Source organism: Schistocerca nitens, chromosome 9 (assembly GCF_023898315.1).
Source record: "Schistocerca nitens isolate TAMUIC-IGC-003100 chromosome 9, iqSchNite1.1, whole genome shotgun sequence".
NCBI lineage: Eukaryota > Metazoa > Arthropoda > Insecta > Orthoptera > Acrididae > Schistocerca > Schistocerca nitens.
In genome coordinates this window covers 434230076-434247253 of record NC_064622.1, presented here as the reverse complement: position 1 = coordinate 434247253, position 17178 = coordinate 434230076, and the positions used below count along the sequence as shown (strand labels likewise).

General features: G+C 39.2%; 1 protein-coding gene across 2 annotated transcripts in view; it reads left to right on the top strand.

Moving 5' to 3' along the window:
* LOC126203079 (PAX-interacting protein 1-like) overlaps positions 1–17178 on the top strand; it is a 175635-nt gene that overhangs the window by 80390 nt on the left and 78067 nt on the right. For both annotated transcript variants that reach the window (XM_049937320.1, XM_049937318.1), the window contains exon 13: positions 2058–2255. In XM_049937320.1, coding sequence (XP_049793277.1) covers positions 2058–2255 — 198 coding nt within the window. The remainder of the gene's footprint in view (positions 1–2057; positions 2256–17178) is intronic.

The window sequence follows — 17178 nt, the reverse complement described above, 5'->3', positions numbered from 1 at the left end:
TATTTACTTACAGAATGTGTTTGAGGTTCTTGACTTGAGGTCCTCATTATCTGAGCATTTTATAGGTATTCTATTGCTTTAGGATCAGTCAGGTAGTTTTTGTTTTAAGGTTACTCAGTAGGTCTCATCTTCAAAGTTCACTATGTTATTTTCCATTCTAGAAGGCAGCACCTCAGTTAAAGTCAACATTGCTCTTGCAGAATCTTGTGTGTCATGAACAGAGATTCACCCCCCCCCCCCCCCCAAAAAAAAAAAGGGTTTACCCAACCAGTTTGCTGCAGTAACTGGAAATGGCAAGATTGCATATAACTAATGAGATGTTTCCCAAAAACACTCCCATCGTAATGCAAGCAGTGATTACTTCAGTTGTTGGAGGGTTTTATTTTTTGGTCACACTGTTTACAATTTCATGAGCTTTTCATGTAATATGTACTTTTTCCAAAGGTTTGAGGATCCTTGTTAGGTCACATATTTTTCTATCAGCGTAATATGAGTCCCCCCCCCACACACACACACATCTCATGTCACTTCATGGCATTAGGTGTGATGTGACCTGAAACTTTATTGTTCATGTTGACCATGAAATTTAATAATACATTCTTCATAGTTGTATATTTTTAAGAGAAACATCCGCTGTGTACTTTTTGAAATCCAAATATATTAAATTAGTTTCATTCAGTAAATTCCAATATTGGATTACAGAGCATCTGTGGTTTACATTAGATTAATCTGTCAGTTTGCTCACAACTGATAGTGAAAGAAAAGCTTTAGTTTCCCCTTCCCCATGTAATAGCCTCTTCTTATTTCTGTCTATACTGATACAATTTAGTCATTTCTTTCTTTATTTTAGGAGAACTTAAATTTGTTCACTTTCTGTCGCTTTCTGCACCACACCAAAAATTGCTACGTAGCCACCATATCCTCTGTAACAGGCATTTGTACCAAAGTATTGTATGCTCTATGGTACTCACATTGCTCCACAGTAATTTTTGCAGTGCTGCCCATACGCAGTGCACATTTTTTTGCTATTAATAAGCATAGAATTTCTAAATGTCAACATATTTGCTTAGGCTTCACCATGACTCTTATTGATATTGAATGAAAGAAGTGTACTGTTAACAATCACTGTTTAATTTAATTCCACAATGCGTTTTGAAGGTTTAAACTTGCATCGTCTAGTTGATTTATGTATTTAAATTGGCATATGTGTATTGTGTTTTGTATTATGATAACATATCGCACTGTCTCCATTGTCACATGCTCCTTTCAGTGCAATTTTATATTGTACACATCATCATGCCTGGTAGTTTACACTTTGTAAATGAACATGAAAGGAGCATGTTACCACTGACTGCCACAAGTTATTCTAAACTTGTAACACAGTGGATACATGTCATATTACATACATAATTTCACCTGATGATGGAGGTTTAAACTTTGAAACGCATTGTGGAATTAAATAAACAGTGACTGATAACAGTAAACTTGTTATTTCATTTGATATAATGTCTCATGTGAGCCTTTAAACAATTTTTATGACACACTTCAGGTTGGATGTCAAATAGAATAGCATAGCATAGCGGCAAATATCAAAATTTTGACGTTACTGTTAGAACATTCTTTTCAAATCAAGTTGCAATCATTTGTCTTTCTAATGTCTCTCTTGATTTTAAGTGCAGAGTTGTTGAGTACTGTTACATTAACAAGAAACAAAAATGAGTAAAAATGTAATTCTTTCTGTGCCCCTCTTTTCTCTTTATAGTACTTCTTATGAAATATGTTCCGTATGTTCTTGGCTGTCACAGTAATTCGTTGTATTTGACAGTGTTACAATCTTACAAGTTATCATCTTTCACTGCCATCATGTATTGAAGTTTAATGTGTGTATTGTATAACTTAAAAGGTGAACAGTTACTGGTATCAGTCCAATGATTTGTTGAGTGTTGTGGTGTAAAAATAATGTGATTTTAAAGGTAACAAAATAGTGAGCATACTAATGCAGCTGAGCATTTTTTCTCACCACTGTCATGTTCGAGATGTTTCATTTGGCAATGCAGGTGCAGCAACAGCAGCAGCAGCTGGTAGTAAACCCAAACACAAAGACTGCACTGGCCAACATGCTAAGCATTCGGTTGCAGAGTGGAGGGGAACGAAGTGCTGCGGGCCAGCTAAGGCTCATGACAGCACAGCACCATGCTCAACAACAGCAGCAGCAGCACCCCTCCCTGGACCCTCAGCTGCTTGCGGCCTACCAGGTACATTCTTAAGTATGCAATATGCTTACATTGATTACATTTCTCTTTCAAGTTAATATGGAAGCATGTCCAATTGCCAATTAACAATAAAGAAATGGAAGTAGCTTCCTGTTGCTTGCCTGGTTGGAAAAGACTTTGAAGGTCAGAAAATCATTGCGTCAGACAGCTCTCTGTTGCATTCGTCAGTATGTAAGCCACATGTGGTTGAAATTGACAGTGTTGCTTGTCTACACGGAGAAAGAGACTTTATAGGTCAAATTGCCAATCTGCATAATAAAAGTGTTTAAGGGATACATTCTGAAATGACTAATGAACCGGTGCAACGTGGTAAGAAAATTGCACAGGTGAGATATGTGTTCAGAATTTCTGGACTTTCTGCAAATGTGCCTCAGATTTCATGCGCAACCCTCTTTAACACTGTCACAGAGAGGTTATGTTACCATAACTTTGGTGCCCAGTAAGTACCAAAATGCGTAAGCGATGCTCATAAAAGTGAAAGAATAGGTTCAGTCTTGACAGTCTTCCAGCGCTATCCTGAAGTGGGGGAAGAACTTCTCAACAGAATCATCACTGGTGACGAGACGTCAGTGCAGTATGTGAACTCTGAAAATAAGGAACAGTCCAGCCCAAAGAATTCGAGCAGGCTCTGTTGAACTGCAAAATGGTGGTTACTGTTTTTTGGGATCACAAAGGAATATTGAGAACAGATTTCATGAGGGTAGCACTTGATAAAACTATAACATCATAAGCTTATTGTGGACTCCGAAGATCAGTCCAATACAAACCGCTCGTGATGTGGTTACCAAAGGAACCATTGCACTGTGTGACTTTCATCTCTTCCTAAAGATGGAAGTCTGACCAGCTAATCAGCACTTAATCATGATGTGCTCAAGGATGTGTTCAACAACTGGATGAAGCATCAGGCAGCTCCACTCTTTGATGAAGTGACGGAGCTGGTGTCACAGTATGACAGATATTTGAATTTTGATGTTGGCTATGTGAAGAAGTAATGCCAAGGTGTTGAGTATAGATTGTATACAAAGAATATCTTTCATGTATATATACAGGCTGAAGCACTGAATGAAAATTTGTACCAAGGCAGGCAGGACCCTGTTTTGTTTGATACTCGGGTGTTTTCCAATGCAGTTGGAGAGACTCTGCAATGCTTTTCAAGTTTAGGGATAATACCAAGTGTGCTGAGATGTGAATGGGATTTTGGATTGAGGAGGGAGGCTTGCAAGGGTAGTCTGTGCAGTCGTGCAAAGCCACTGTGCCAGGGTGGCGTAGCAGCTAGGGCATGTGCCTTGTGAGCCCAGCCTTGGTAGAAATTTACATTCATTGCTTCAGTCTGCATGTGCACATCATTGGTGTTTGAGACCTGAAAAGGACTCTGGAACCATGTATTTTCATTTGATGAAAAAAAATCGGAGATTAATTTATGAATAACCTTTGAAGTCTTATAATAGTTGCACATATTACCTGCCTGAAATATCTTTACTGGTACCAAATCCTGAAACTAGATATGCAAACCGTCAAATGGATTGCATACTATCCTAAAAGTTATGTTACTTCATTATGAAGACAGATTGTATGTTTTTTGAAGAAATCTGTGATATCCATAAATGTTTGTTACAAAATTAGAATAATCATGGGGAATAAAATGTAGCTGAATGAAGCAACTTCAAAATCGTGTTAAGAATTATTGTTGTTCTTACCTGAAGATGCATGACAATCCATATTACAGATTAATTGCATTTTTTAAGCAGACCCAAAGCTTATAAATTTGTATTAACTTTATCTATTACAGTTTAGTGAGAAATCACTTACCCTGTGAATATAAACTTGTTTCTTATCATAAATAGACAGGTTCTGTTATCAATCACTTCTTCATTGCTTGTTTGTTGTGTAATACATGATGTGTTTTGAGGATTCATTCTTCTGTCAAGGGCTTCATGCTTGTATTTTTATATGTGATGTGCAACATATGCATTTCTCCTGAGCAAAGTATAGTAAAACCTCTTATTAATGGTCCCACTTTTAATGAATATTTCTGACTGTTCTGATGAAATGGCCATAACAACAATGATCTGCAATTTGGTTTTAATGAACCCTGCTTTCAGAAAAAAAAATCCCTTTTAAGGAATAAACATTAAACATTTTGCAAACTGAAACCCTGCTATGATGAAATTCATAATGTGTTCAAGAGTTTGCGACTATTTCTTTCATTTTGTATCTACTTGCATTAAATTGCTTGTACAGGAAATTTCAGTAATTCATAATTGATTCTTATTGCCAATAGGTGTGTTGTAGTTTTGGTCAAAAATATTGAATAAGTGTCAATTTCTGCATATTACCATTATGTCTGGGCATGCAGATTGATCACCTTGTGTTGTTTGTCAGAGTGTTGAATTCTCTACTGTGAAAGTTTTTGTAGTTATTCAGCAAAAGAAGAAAGCGTAAGATTCAGCAAAGCTGACAGTTATTGTGATACTGAAGACAAGCTAAAACATTAAACTCTTCGACATGGCAGAGAAATACAATTTAGTGCAATCTTATTTGTGCTCTATGTATAGAGACATTTCTGAATGCCAAAACTCAGGGCCCTTATGCATTAAAAAAGGAGAACATTCTTGCTTCATTATTAAAGTTATCTTTACCTGTGCAGCTATTGATCCAAGCCAAAAGCTGTATAATTATCTGAACCGAAAGTGTGTGGACTACATTCAGATTTCCCCTCAGTTATGTCATTTATGATGATAAAGTGATAGTGTGACAGAAAAAGGGGAGTTGCAGTTTGTTGTGTGGTTGCAGCTGTATTGCTTCTTTAACTCTTTCTGGAAAGCAGATTGAGATTGTTTAATTTCTTCACTACATCATCAGATGTCATATCAGGACCCAGGAAGTTTGTTTTTATATTGGAATATCTTATGTGAACACTGTGTTACGAAACACATTTTATAACCCAGTGTTTATGAAGGTTTCGGAAGTCTTCAATAAAATTCAAAAGTAAATTTTTTTATCATGTTAATTATGATAACAGATAAGAGGTGATGACAATACTGTGAAGACTACAATTACTGGAGGGTGCTGCACATTTTATGATTACTCTTGTGTGCATAGTCATATCAGGCAATTGTCTGGTTTATGTGACATGTGACAGGATGCACAGCTGACTTAAGGTGTGTTGGCTTCTTAAGTATTTGGAAACCATCTTCTTACTAATAAAATGGCTTCATTAAATGATTACTGGAAACATTCCCATTAATGGAAATTTATTATAGAGAAGGCCCAAGAAATCTCCCCAAAACTTGGAAATAAAGATTTTTGTGCAGTGAATGACTGGCAGGATCCCTTGGATGGGGTAGTGGGTGGATGTTAAGTGAGGTGGCAATGTGGAAAGTATTGGACATAGGAAGAAGAATATTTTGCCATGGGTGATGATGGACATGAGCTCAGGAACGTTTTCAATACTGATGGAACTGTAGCCTTTCATAATTTACCTCCCTGAAAAAGTAGGCCTATTCTGTTCAGAGGCAAAATGTTACAGAGACAACAAAAGGAAAGAAAGAATGATAGCCCTGCTGACAAGGGGAAGGTCTCAGACACGGCCAAGCAATTCGGCTCAAATTTGTCAGGTCGCTTGTATAAACCTAAAACGAAGGAATCTAAGATATTTTGGGTCAACACCCCACGTTTTTGAGAGAATCACCCCTAAAGGTTATGACGAGCAATCGACTCAAAATTGGCAGGATCGATAGATAGTTGTAAATAGAGCATTTTTCATCATCAGGTATGGGGTCCACAAACGCAAACTTTTCCAGAAATTGAGGAAACAAACTTGTACAACTGCCACTTCGGTACCGACATGGTAAACGCTTTTCGCCGACAGTGCTGATAACGCTATAGTCAAGGTAACTGGCTGGGAATTGGAGAAACCTAGCAGATGTTCTTCTTTTTGTTTGTATTTTTCCATGTCTCAATTGCTAGGGATAGGAGGTAAGGTAAGGAAATCAATAAGGAATGATAATAATAAGGTAGGTAAATCAATAAGGAATGATGATAATAAGGTAGGCAAATAAATTTCTCAAACCTCTTTGGGATAGTTAACAACTAAAATGTTACTCCAGGTCAATTTACAATTGCTCTTCTAGTCACTGTTACTTGTCCTCACTTTTTTTCGAACAACTAGATGGATGGTACTTGTCATATAAACATTCGAAACAAATATACTCACGGCACCAAGAACCTCTAATGAATGCAATCTCTCGACAGCTACACTGTTCCGTCCAAAGAGTCAGCGGAAAACAAACTTGGTTTACATTTAAAAATATCTCCTTTTTGGGAATTAATTTTGATGCGTACCACACTTACGATATCATTGCCTGAAAAATCGGTGCTGAATGTTGGTTATGAATTATGCTATGAATAGTTATTGCATCCGTGCGGTTGTGCAATTCTCGCTGGGTTTCCAGAAGCACACTGTAATTCTGAAGCCTGGAAATAAAGTTTCTAACCTGGCAACAGAAATCAACATCACATGGCTGGCACACAGGTGTGCAGTTTGGCGGTATTACTTTTATTGTGCACTTTGGCTGAGCCTCGCCGTCTATAAACATTGTGTCATATATTGTAGTATTAATTTGTCCACTCCAGGAATCCAATATTAGACCGAACTTGTTATCAGAAACATATGGTTTTAAAACATTCTCAAGAAATGTTCTGTAAATCATATTTGTGAGTTTCCCAGATTTGAAGCAGGTAATGTAAACATTTTCAATGAGTCGGTTAAACAATTGACCTCTTCTATAACCCGAGGACCAAATGTAACATTCCTTTCTTGTAAACACATGAAAACCTTAGGCAACACTTTTACACAGGCTGTGATGGCATATTGCACCATGTACGAATGTGTTAGTTTGTTTTTACTACCAACTGCGACAAGGGTTCGTTTTCCTCCCTTATGCGATAATGTGCTTCGAATGTTCACCCGATACTCGCATCCTGTTTGGTCTGTGTTGATCATATAATCACGATTAAAACTGATCATAAGTGACGCCATTTGTATGCTGAAAAGAGCCGCCACTTTCTGTATATCTTCTATATTTTGTACCTCCTTATGAGAGACGTATCTAGTGACGTGCCGTTGATGAATTTTGTACTCTGATTTGAAATTTCTTGCCCAAGATAATGATGCAGCAAACGTAAAATCCTTGTTGGCCGTATATTGAAGCGCTGCAGCTGCAGCCCAATCCTGAAGTATTCGCATTGTTATATTCTCATTTCGACAACAAGATTTGACAAATTGGTTGTATGTCCACTTATTTATCGCGTGGTATTTGTCATATCTTGTCCCTGCTTTAACGTTATCACTTTCCCACAATTTCAAGTCCTCCTTCCTTTTCGGGGTTGTTGTTGCTCCATTCTTTTGCAGTGTTTGTAAGCTCTAATTTGGATGATTCCTGGCTAGCACTACCACCTTTACTTTTACTTCAAGGGGTATAGCGCCGTAGTTCAATCTTTTGGTAACCAGTTCGTAATACTCATCGGGAACAGATGAAGAACAGAAGAAGATTCCCAGTGACGTGGAGATTTCCAAAGTGTTATGACCATTTTGCGATTCACTAGTCGGGATATCTTCCACTGAATCACCTTCTGCTTCGTCTTCATGGTATAGTACTTCAGTATCAACAAAAGTCATTTCGTTCGTCAGCTCTAAAAATTGCTCGATGATAGCCACTCCTATCAATCTGGAATGCTGAGAAACAGAACTACCTGCTTCCAGTAGTGCATTGATAATGCATCTGTTGTGCAACACTTTTACAAACCAAAACACAGCGTCGGTAACTTCCCGCTTGCCATCGTCTGTGACAGGCTCCCAACTATATATTACAGCACTAGTCGAAAGGTGTACATCCTTCATTATTCAGATTATGCACCTGAAAGATATGACACAACAAACAATAACTAGTTACTATGGCATAAACAGACGAACTAATTACTACAAACTACATACAGTACTCGTCATATGTTAGTTACGGAATGACACTGTATTCATTCACAAAATGTATTTCACTCGGCGCATTAACAATGGAAAAATCACTACATGTATCCGCAAGGTTCATGGCAGCCTAATGACTGAAAACAACTCTTTCCGATTGACTTCTATAAGGCTCGTGCTGGACACCTTCACTCTTTCAAGTTCACAACTATGATATGACGAAGAGGCAACAGGGACAACATAACTGTTCTCGCATGCATTCTGTCCCATGCATTGCTGTAAATAAGCGTCGTGCAGTTGGCTATCTGTGATCCCTCATGAGGAATTCGCTTAACCCTTCTATCCCTATCACTTGAGATATGGAAAAATACAAACGAAAATAATAAGATCCGCTAGGTTTCTTCGAGATTCGAGCCCGGGTTCCCCGATTCCCAGCCAGTTACCTTGACCGTAACGTTATCAGCGCTGTTGGCGAAAAGCGTTTACCATGTGGGTACCGAAGTGGCAGTTGTACTAGTTTGTTTCCTCGATTTCTGGAAAAGTTTGCGTTTTCGGACCCCTTGCCTGATGATGAAAAATGCTCTATTTACAACTATCTATCGATCCCTCCAATTTTGAGTCGATTGCTCGTCATAAACTTTAGGAGTGATTTTCTCAAAAACGCGGGGGTGTTGACCCAAAATATCTTAGAGTCCTTCATTTTAGGTTGTACACAAGTGACCTTCCAAATTTGAGCCGAATGGGTTGGCCGTGTCTGAGGCCTTCTCCTTGTGAGTGTTAATAGTAACAACAGTGAAAGTTGCCACCATTAATAATGGGAAAATCTAAAACTTCCAGGTGACTTAAAAATAAAAACTCACTTTTCAGCACCTGCAATTTTATTAGCAATGCTTGGATTATTGCTGAAATTGATGCTGAGTTTCTTAGCACTTAAGACGCCAAGATAGATGCAGCAGGATGAAAGTTCACTCTTATTACTGACTTACGCCCTGCATACCCAAAGGTCTGAACTGCAGCCTCTAGACTGGGCCTAAATCATCATGTGGAAGCTAAATACAAAATGGCTGTTATACAGTGGACAATTTCATTGCATGAAAGAAAGGGTGTAATAAGAGTGAATATTTTACGGTCTGTTCACATTTGGCACTGAGTGCAATCTGTAATACAGCGGACTGTGTTGAACTGATTTTCAAATGCTAGCTGTTGGGCAGTACCAGATACTGCAGAAGTGAAAGAAAACTATTTACCTGGATGCTGTCACAGATATTCTGGCAAATGTGACATTTCAGGACCTTTTGTGATTATAAATTATTGACTTTTGCAAAGCAGATAGGTTATGAGTGTTGTTTGGGGAAGGGAGGGGAAGTTACAACTTTTCAAAATGAAGAATTTCTTCTTCATTTTGAATGCTGCCTTTAAACCGAGAGACCAGTTAATAATTTTACATATGACTTTAAAATAAATGATTATTGAGTTAGTGAAAAGTGTGTGCCACAGATATATATTTTAGGATTTGCAAGGGCCATGTCATGTGCATTTGTACTTAAAAGAAAACTGCCTGTATGGTCTAAAAAGCTCCAAATTCTGATGTGGGTACTTTGTTGGCAAATTGGATCTAAAACACTACATATAGAAAGCCCCATTTCAAGAAAAAAATATTTTGGTCCTCAGAGATTTGTTAAAAGGGTATTTTACTGTAGGGCATTTCATCTTTGTTTTGTTTTTGATTTGTTACACAGTCAAAATAAAAACTTAGATGTCAGTGAGAATTAATGACTGTAACATGAATGCAGTGTCAAATTCTAGTTTCCAGTAAGTAAATGACACCACAGTCATTACTGCAAGCTTACTTATTTTTAAATGGTATACTTTGGCTCTTTTTTCCCTTGGCTGTGAAACAAAGTTGAGCCAAAGCTCTAAATGTTATTCCATACTTGGGAGAAAGCACAAAAGCCAAATATACAAGTATAAAAAGAAATCATCTTGAAAATAAGAGGAAATTTTCAAAATGGATCATGCTTAACCAAATAAAGCAGTAATTAAGAGAAGATTGGTAACATAAATGCTTTATTTTCCATGAGAAATAACCTTGTGTGTAAGTTAATTGATATATATAATGGAGGGAAACATTCCACGTGGGAAAAATATATCTAAAAACAAAGATGATGTGACTTACCGAACGAAAGCGCTGGCAGGTCGATAGACACACAAACAAACACAAACACACACACAAAATTCAAGCTTTCGCAACAAACTGTTGCCTCATCAGGTAAGAGGGAAGGAGAGGGAAAGACGAAAGGATGTGGGTTTTAGGGAGAGGGTAAGGAGTCATTCCAATCCCGGGAGCGGAAAGACTTACCTTAGGGGGAAAAAAGGACGGGTATACACTCGCACACACACACACACACACACACACACACACACACACACACACACACATCCATCCACACATATACAGACACAAGCAGACATCTCACAAGCAGATATATATATATATATATATATATATATATATATATATATATATATATATATATATATATATATATATATATATGCTTTCGTCTTTCCCTCTCCTTCCCTCTTTCCTGATGAGGCAACAGTATGTTGCGAAAGCTTGAATTTTGTGTGTATGTTTGTGTTTGTTTGTGTGTCTGTTGACCTGCCAGCACTTTCATTTGGTAAGTCACATCATCTTTGTTTTTAGATATATTTTTCCTACGTGGAATGTTTCCCTCTATTATATATATATAAAAAACAAAGATGATGTGACTTACCAAATGAAAGTGCTGGCAGGTCGACAGACACACAAACGAACACAAACATACACACAAAATTCAAGCTTTCGCAACAAACTGTTGCCTCATCAGGAAAGAGGGGAGGAGAGGGAAAGACGAAAGGATGTGGGTTTTAAGGGAGAGGGTAAGGAGTCATTCCAATCCCGGGAGCGGAAAGACTTACCTTAGGGGGAAAAAAGGACGGTTATACACTCGCACACACACACATATCCATCCACACATATACAGACACAAGCAGACATATTTAAAGACCAAATATATATGTTTCCCACGTGGAATGTTTCCCTCTATTAATTTATATATATATATAATAGAGGGAAACATTCCACGTGTGTATGTTTGTGTTTGTTTGTGTGTCTATCGACGTGCCAGCGCTTTCGTTTGGTAAGTCACATCATTTTTGGAGGGAAAAGGGAAACATTCCACATGGCAAAAATATATCTAAAAACAAAGATGATGTGACTTACCGAACGAAAGCGCTGGCAGGTCAATAGACACACAAACAAACACAAACACACACACAAAATTCAAGCTTTCGCAACAAACTGTTGCCTCATCAGGAAAGAGGGAAGGAGAGGGAAAGACGAAAGGATGTGGGTTTTAGGGGAGAGGGTGAGGAGTCATTCCAATCCCGGGAGCGGAAAGACTTACCTTAGGGGGAAAAAAGGACGGGTGTACACTCGCACACACACACACATCCATCCACACATATACAGACACAAGCAGACATATTTAAATATGTCAAGACGACAGACCAACGACAACCGACAACAACCGACCACGACCGACTATGACCGACACAACAAGGAAGAGATAAACAACGGAGGCTTGTAGAAACCACAACACCAAACACCAACAGTAAATCCACTCTGAACCAGAGCCAGGCAAAAGTCAACAACGAGCATCGACAAGAACGCAGTACCGCCGAGATAGAAACTCAATCCAGAGCGAGTACCAGACTGACTGGACTAGGGCAGAGAGGGTCCCTATATACAAAATCGGAGGGAGCGGCTATTGGCCGCTGTCTGCACGTGGTGTAGCTGTGATGCCCTTGCTGCGCGAGAGCCGCTGCGCGAGAGCCGCTGCGCGGAATAGCCGCTGCGGATGCGGAGCCCTCTATGGCCTGACCACGTCCATTTCTTCTGGCGCATGTTCGACTTCCATGGCGTGAGGTACTAGAGTTGTATAATGTGATAGTGAAGCATTGACTGCATTCCTTTTAGCATACTGTGAACAAAATTTGAGAATTATGGTGTATACAAATCTACATTATCAGTAATTTCCTTCTACTTGAACAACACAAGACAGTTCGCCTCATGATTTTTCACTATGGATGTCAATGACCTGCCCTATTATGTATCACAGTCTGTAAACTGATCTGCTGATGATAGAATTTACGTACTTCAAATCATGACATCCCAACTCTTGATGAGATTACTCAAGAAATTCTTGACTGCATTAAATTAGTTTGCAGCCAATAAACTTGTTTGTAATTCAGACAAAACCCAAAAGCTTATTTAAGGATTGTCTGAGAATGTAGGAAATAAATGTGTCAAACCCTTAGGAATACGTTTTGACACCAAACTCATGAGATGATCATATTAACAAAGCCTGTAAAGAGATCTCACAAGTGTCCTACCTCATGTGGAGACGTAGAGATATGGTCAGTAATAAATTCTCTCTGTATGACAAATTTCACACTCTTATAGCCACGTATTTCATATGGCCTACTCATGTATGGACATTCTCCTCATATGTTGTTGTTGTGGTCTTCAGTCCTGAGACTGGTTTGATGCAGCTCTCCATGTTACTCTATCCTGTGCAAGCTTCTTCATCTCCCAGTACCTACTGCAGTCTACATCCTTCTGAATCTGCTTAGTGTATTCATCTCTTGGTCTCCCTCTACGATTTTTACCCTCCACGATGCCCTCCAATGCTAAATTGGTGATCCCTTGATGCCTCAGAACATGTCCTACCAACCGATCCCTTCTTCTGGTCAAGTTGTGCCACAAACTTCTCTTGTCCCCAATCCTATTCAATACTTCCTCATTAGTTATGTGATCTACCCATCTAATCTTCAGCATTCTTCTGTAGCACCACATTTCGAAAGCTTCTATTCTCTTCTTGTCCACACTATTTACCGTCCATGTTTCACTTCCATACATGGCTACACTCCATACAAATACTTTCAGAAATGACTTCCTGACACTTAAATCTATACTCGATGTTAACAAATTTCTCTTCTTCAGAAACGCTTTCCTTGCCATTGCCAGTCTACATTTTATATCCTCTCTACTTCGACCATCATCAGTTATTTTGCTCCCCAAATAGCAAAACTCTTTTACTACTTTAAGTGTCTCACTTCCTAATCTAATACCCTCAACATCACCCGACTTAATTCGACTACATTCCATTATCCTCGTTTTGCTTTTGTTGATGTTCATCTTATATCCTCCCTTCAAGACACCATCCATTCCGTTCAACTGCTCTTCCAAGTCCTTTGCTGTCTCTGACAGAATTACAATGTCATCGGCGAACCTCAAAGTTTTTATTTCTTCTCCATGGATTTTAATACCTACTCCGAATTTTTCTTTTGTTTCCTTTACTGCTTGCTCAATATACAGATTGAATAACATCGGGGAGAGGCTACAACCCTGTCTCACTCCCTTCCCAACCACTGCTTCCCTTTCATGCCCCTCAACTCTTATAACTGCCATCTGGTTTCTGTACAAATTGTAAATAGCCTTTCGCTCCCTGTATTTTACCCCTGCCACCTTTAGAATTTGAAAGTATTCCAGTCAACATTGTCAAAAGCTTTCTCTAAGTCTACAAATGCTAGAAACGTAGGTTTGCCTTTCCTTAATCTTTCTTCTAAGATAAGTCGTAAGGTCAGTATTGCCTCACGTGTTCCAGTATTTCTACAGAATCCAAACTGATCTTCCCCGAGGCCGGCTTCTACTAGTTTTTCCATTCGTCTGTAAAGAATTCGTGTTAGTATTTTGCAGCTGTGGCTTATTAAACTGATTGTCCGGTAATTTTCACATCTGTCAACACCTGCTTTCTTTGGGATTGGAATTATTATATTCTTCTTGAAGTCTGAGGGTATTTCACCTGTTTCATACATCTTGCTCACCAGATGGTAGAGTTTTGTCAGGACTGGCTCTCCCAAGGCCGTCAGTAGTTCCAATGGAATGTTGTCTACTCCGGGGGCCTTGTTTCGACTCAGGTCTTTCAGTGCTCTGTCAAACTCTTCATGCAGTATCGTATCTCCCATTTCATCTTCATCTACATCCTCTTCCATTTCCATAATATTGTCCTCAAGTACATCGCCCTTGTATAGATCCTCTATATACTCCTTCCACCTTTCTGCTTTCCCTTCTTTGCTTAGAACTGGGTTTCCATCTGAGCTCTTGATGTTCATACGAGTGGTTCTCTTATCTCCAAAGGTCTCTTTAATTTTCCTGTAGGCAGTATCTATCTTACCCCTAGTGAGAAAAGCCTCTACATCCTTACATTTGTCCTCTAGCCATCCCTGCTTAGCCATTTTGCACTTCCTGTCGATCTCATTTTTGCGACGTTTGTATTCCTTTTTGCCTGCTTCATTTACTGCATTTTTATATTTTCTCCTTTCATCAATTAAATTCAATATTTCTTCTGTTACCCAAGGATTTCTATTAGCCCTCGACTTTTTACCTATTTGATCCTCTGCTGCCTTCACTACTTCATCCCTCAAAGCTACCCATTCCTCTTCTACTGTATTTCTTTCCCCCATTCCTGTCAATTGTTCCCTTATGCTCTCCCTGAAACTCTGTACAACCTCTGGTTCTTTCAGTTTACCCAGGTCCCATCTCCTTAAATTCCCACCTTTTTGCAGTTTCTTCAGTTTTAATCTACAGGTCATAACCAATAGATTGTGGTCAGAATCCACATCTGCCCCTGGAAATGTCTTACAATTTAAAACCTGGTTCCTAAATCTCTGTCTTACCATTATATAATCTATCTGATACATTTTAGTATCTCCAGGGTTCTTCCATGTATACAACCTTCTATCATGATTCTTAAACCAAGTGTTAGCTATGATTAAGTTGTGCTCTGTGCAAAATTCTACCAGGCGGCTTCCTCTTTCATTTCTTAGCCCCAATCCATATTCACCTACTACATTTCCTTCTCTCCCTTTTCCTACACTCGAATTCCAGTCACCCATGACTATTAAATTTTCGTCTCCCTTCACTACCTGAATAATTTCTTTTATTTCATCATACATTTCTTCAATTTCTTCGTCATCTGCAGAGCTAGTTGGCATATAAACTTGTACTACTGTAGTAGGTGTGGGCTTCGTATCTATCTTGGCCACAATAATGCGTTCACTATACTGTTTGTAGTAGCTTACCCGCATTCCTATTTTCCTATTCATTATTAAACCTACTCCTGCATTACCCCTATTTGACTTTGTGTTGATAACCCTGTAGTCACCTGACCAGAAGTTTTGTTCCTCCTGCACCGAACTTCACTAATTCCTGTTGTGGCGTAACAAGACAGCCACGCCACTCGGAAGTAGCCGAAAGGCACGTGTTAACTCATGCAGGCTAGTAGATAGGTCTGTAACAGGATACGTAATGAATGCTATAAAGAAAAGTACCTAGCTTCTGGAATACTTAACTTTAATCCATCCTTGTGGTACATCGCTCTTGACGATACAAGTGAGACTCTTTAGATACAAGCTATGTAATGCTAATGGCACCTTGCTAGGTCGTAGCCATTGACTTAGCTGAAGGCTATTCTAACTATCGGCTCTGCAAATGAGCGAGGCTTCGTCAGTGTGCATCACTAGCTACGTCGTCTGTACAACTGTGGCGAGTGCTAGTAAGTCTCTCGAAACCTGCCGTGTGGTGGCGCTCGGTCTGCGATCACTGTCAGTGGCGACACGCGGGTCCGACATGTACTAATGGTCCGCGGCCGATTTAAAGCTACCACCTAGCAAGTGTGGTGTCTGGCGGTGACACCACAATTCCCACTATATCTAACTTTAACCTATCCATTTCCCTTTTTAAATTTTCTAACCTACCTGCCCGATTAAGGGATCTGACATTCCACACTCCGATCCGTAGAATGCCAGTTTTCTTTCTCCTGATAACGACATCCTCTTGAGTAGTCCCCTCCCGGAGATCCGAATGGGGGACTATTTTACCTCCGGAATATTTTACCCAAGAGGACGCCATCATCATTTAATCATACAGTAAAAGCTGCATGCCCTCGGGAAAAATTACGGCTGTAGTTTCCCCTTGCTTTCAGCCGTTCGCAGTACCAGCACAGCAAGGCCTTTTTGGTTATTGTTACAAGGCCAGATCAGTCAATCATCCATACTGTTGCCCTTGCAACTACTGAAAAGGCTGCCGCCCTCCTTCAGGAACCACACGTTTGTCTGGCCTCTCAACAGATACCCCTCCGTTGTGGTTGTACCTATGGTACGGCTATCTGTATCGCTGAGGCACGCAAGCCTCCCCACCAACGGCAAGGTCCATGGTTCATGGGGGGGGGGGGGGTCTCCTCATATAAGTCACGTAAAAAAAAGTCTGTGTAATGTGAAAGCCTGCTACTATAGGGCAGGGGTTCTCAAACATTTTTGTCACACCCCTCTTCTGTAACATAAATTATTTGGTTCCCACCCCATTGCTCTTTCCATCCTGAGCGCTTCTCATACTTGACACAAAATCTGTTTAGTTCTGTCCAATAATTATACAGTGTTCTCTGAGCACACCATGATTAAGCATTTTTTTAAAATTTATCATATGTTATTATTATTCAAAGATAGTCAAAAGTTAAGAATTACAACACGTTTATAAATAACCATAACTATGTGTGCAGTTATTGGGATTGAGCAAATATGTGTATTTCCCTATATATTTTCAAACCATGGAAACATCAGGCAGGCACAAGTGAAAAGACAATTACACATTTAGCTTTCAGTCAAAGCTTTCTTCAGAAAAGGAAACACACACATTAATTCACACAAGCAAGCACACATGACAGCAGTCCCTCCTTATATTGTTCACTACATATTTTTTTATAAATTAGTTCATAAATTAGCCACATAGTTAAAGTTTGACTGTGTCTGTGTATATTGCTT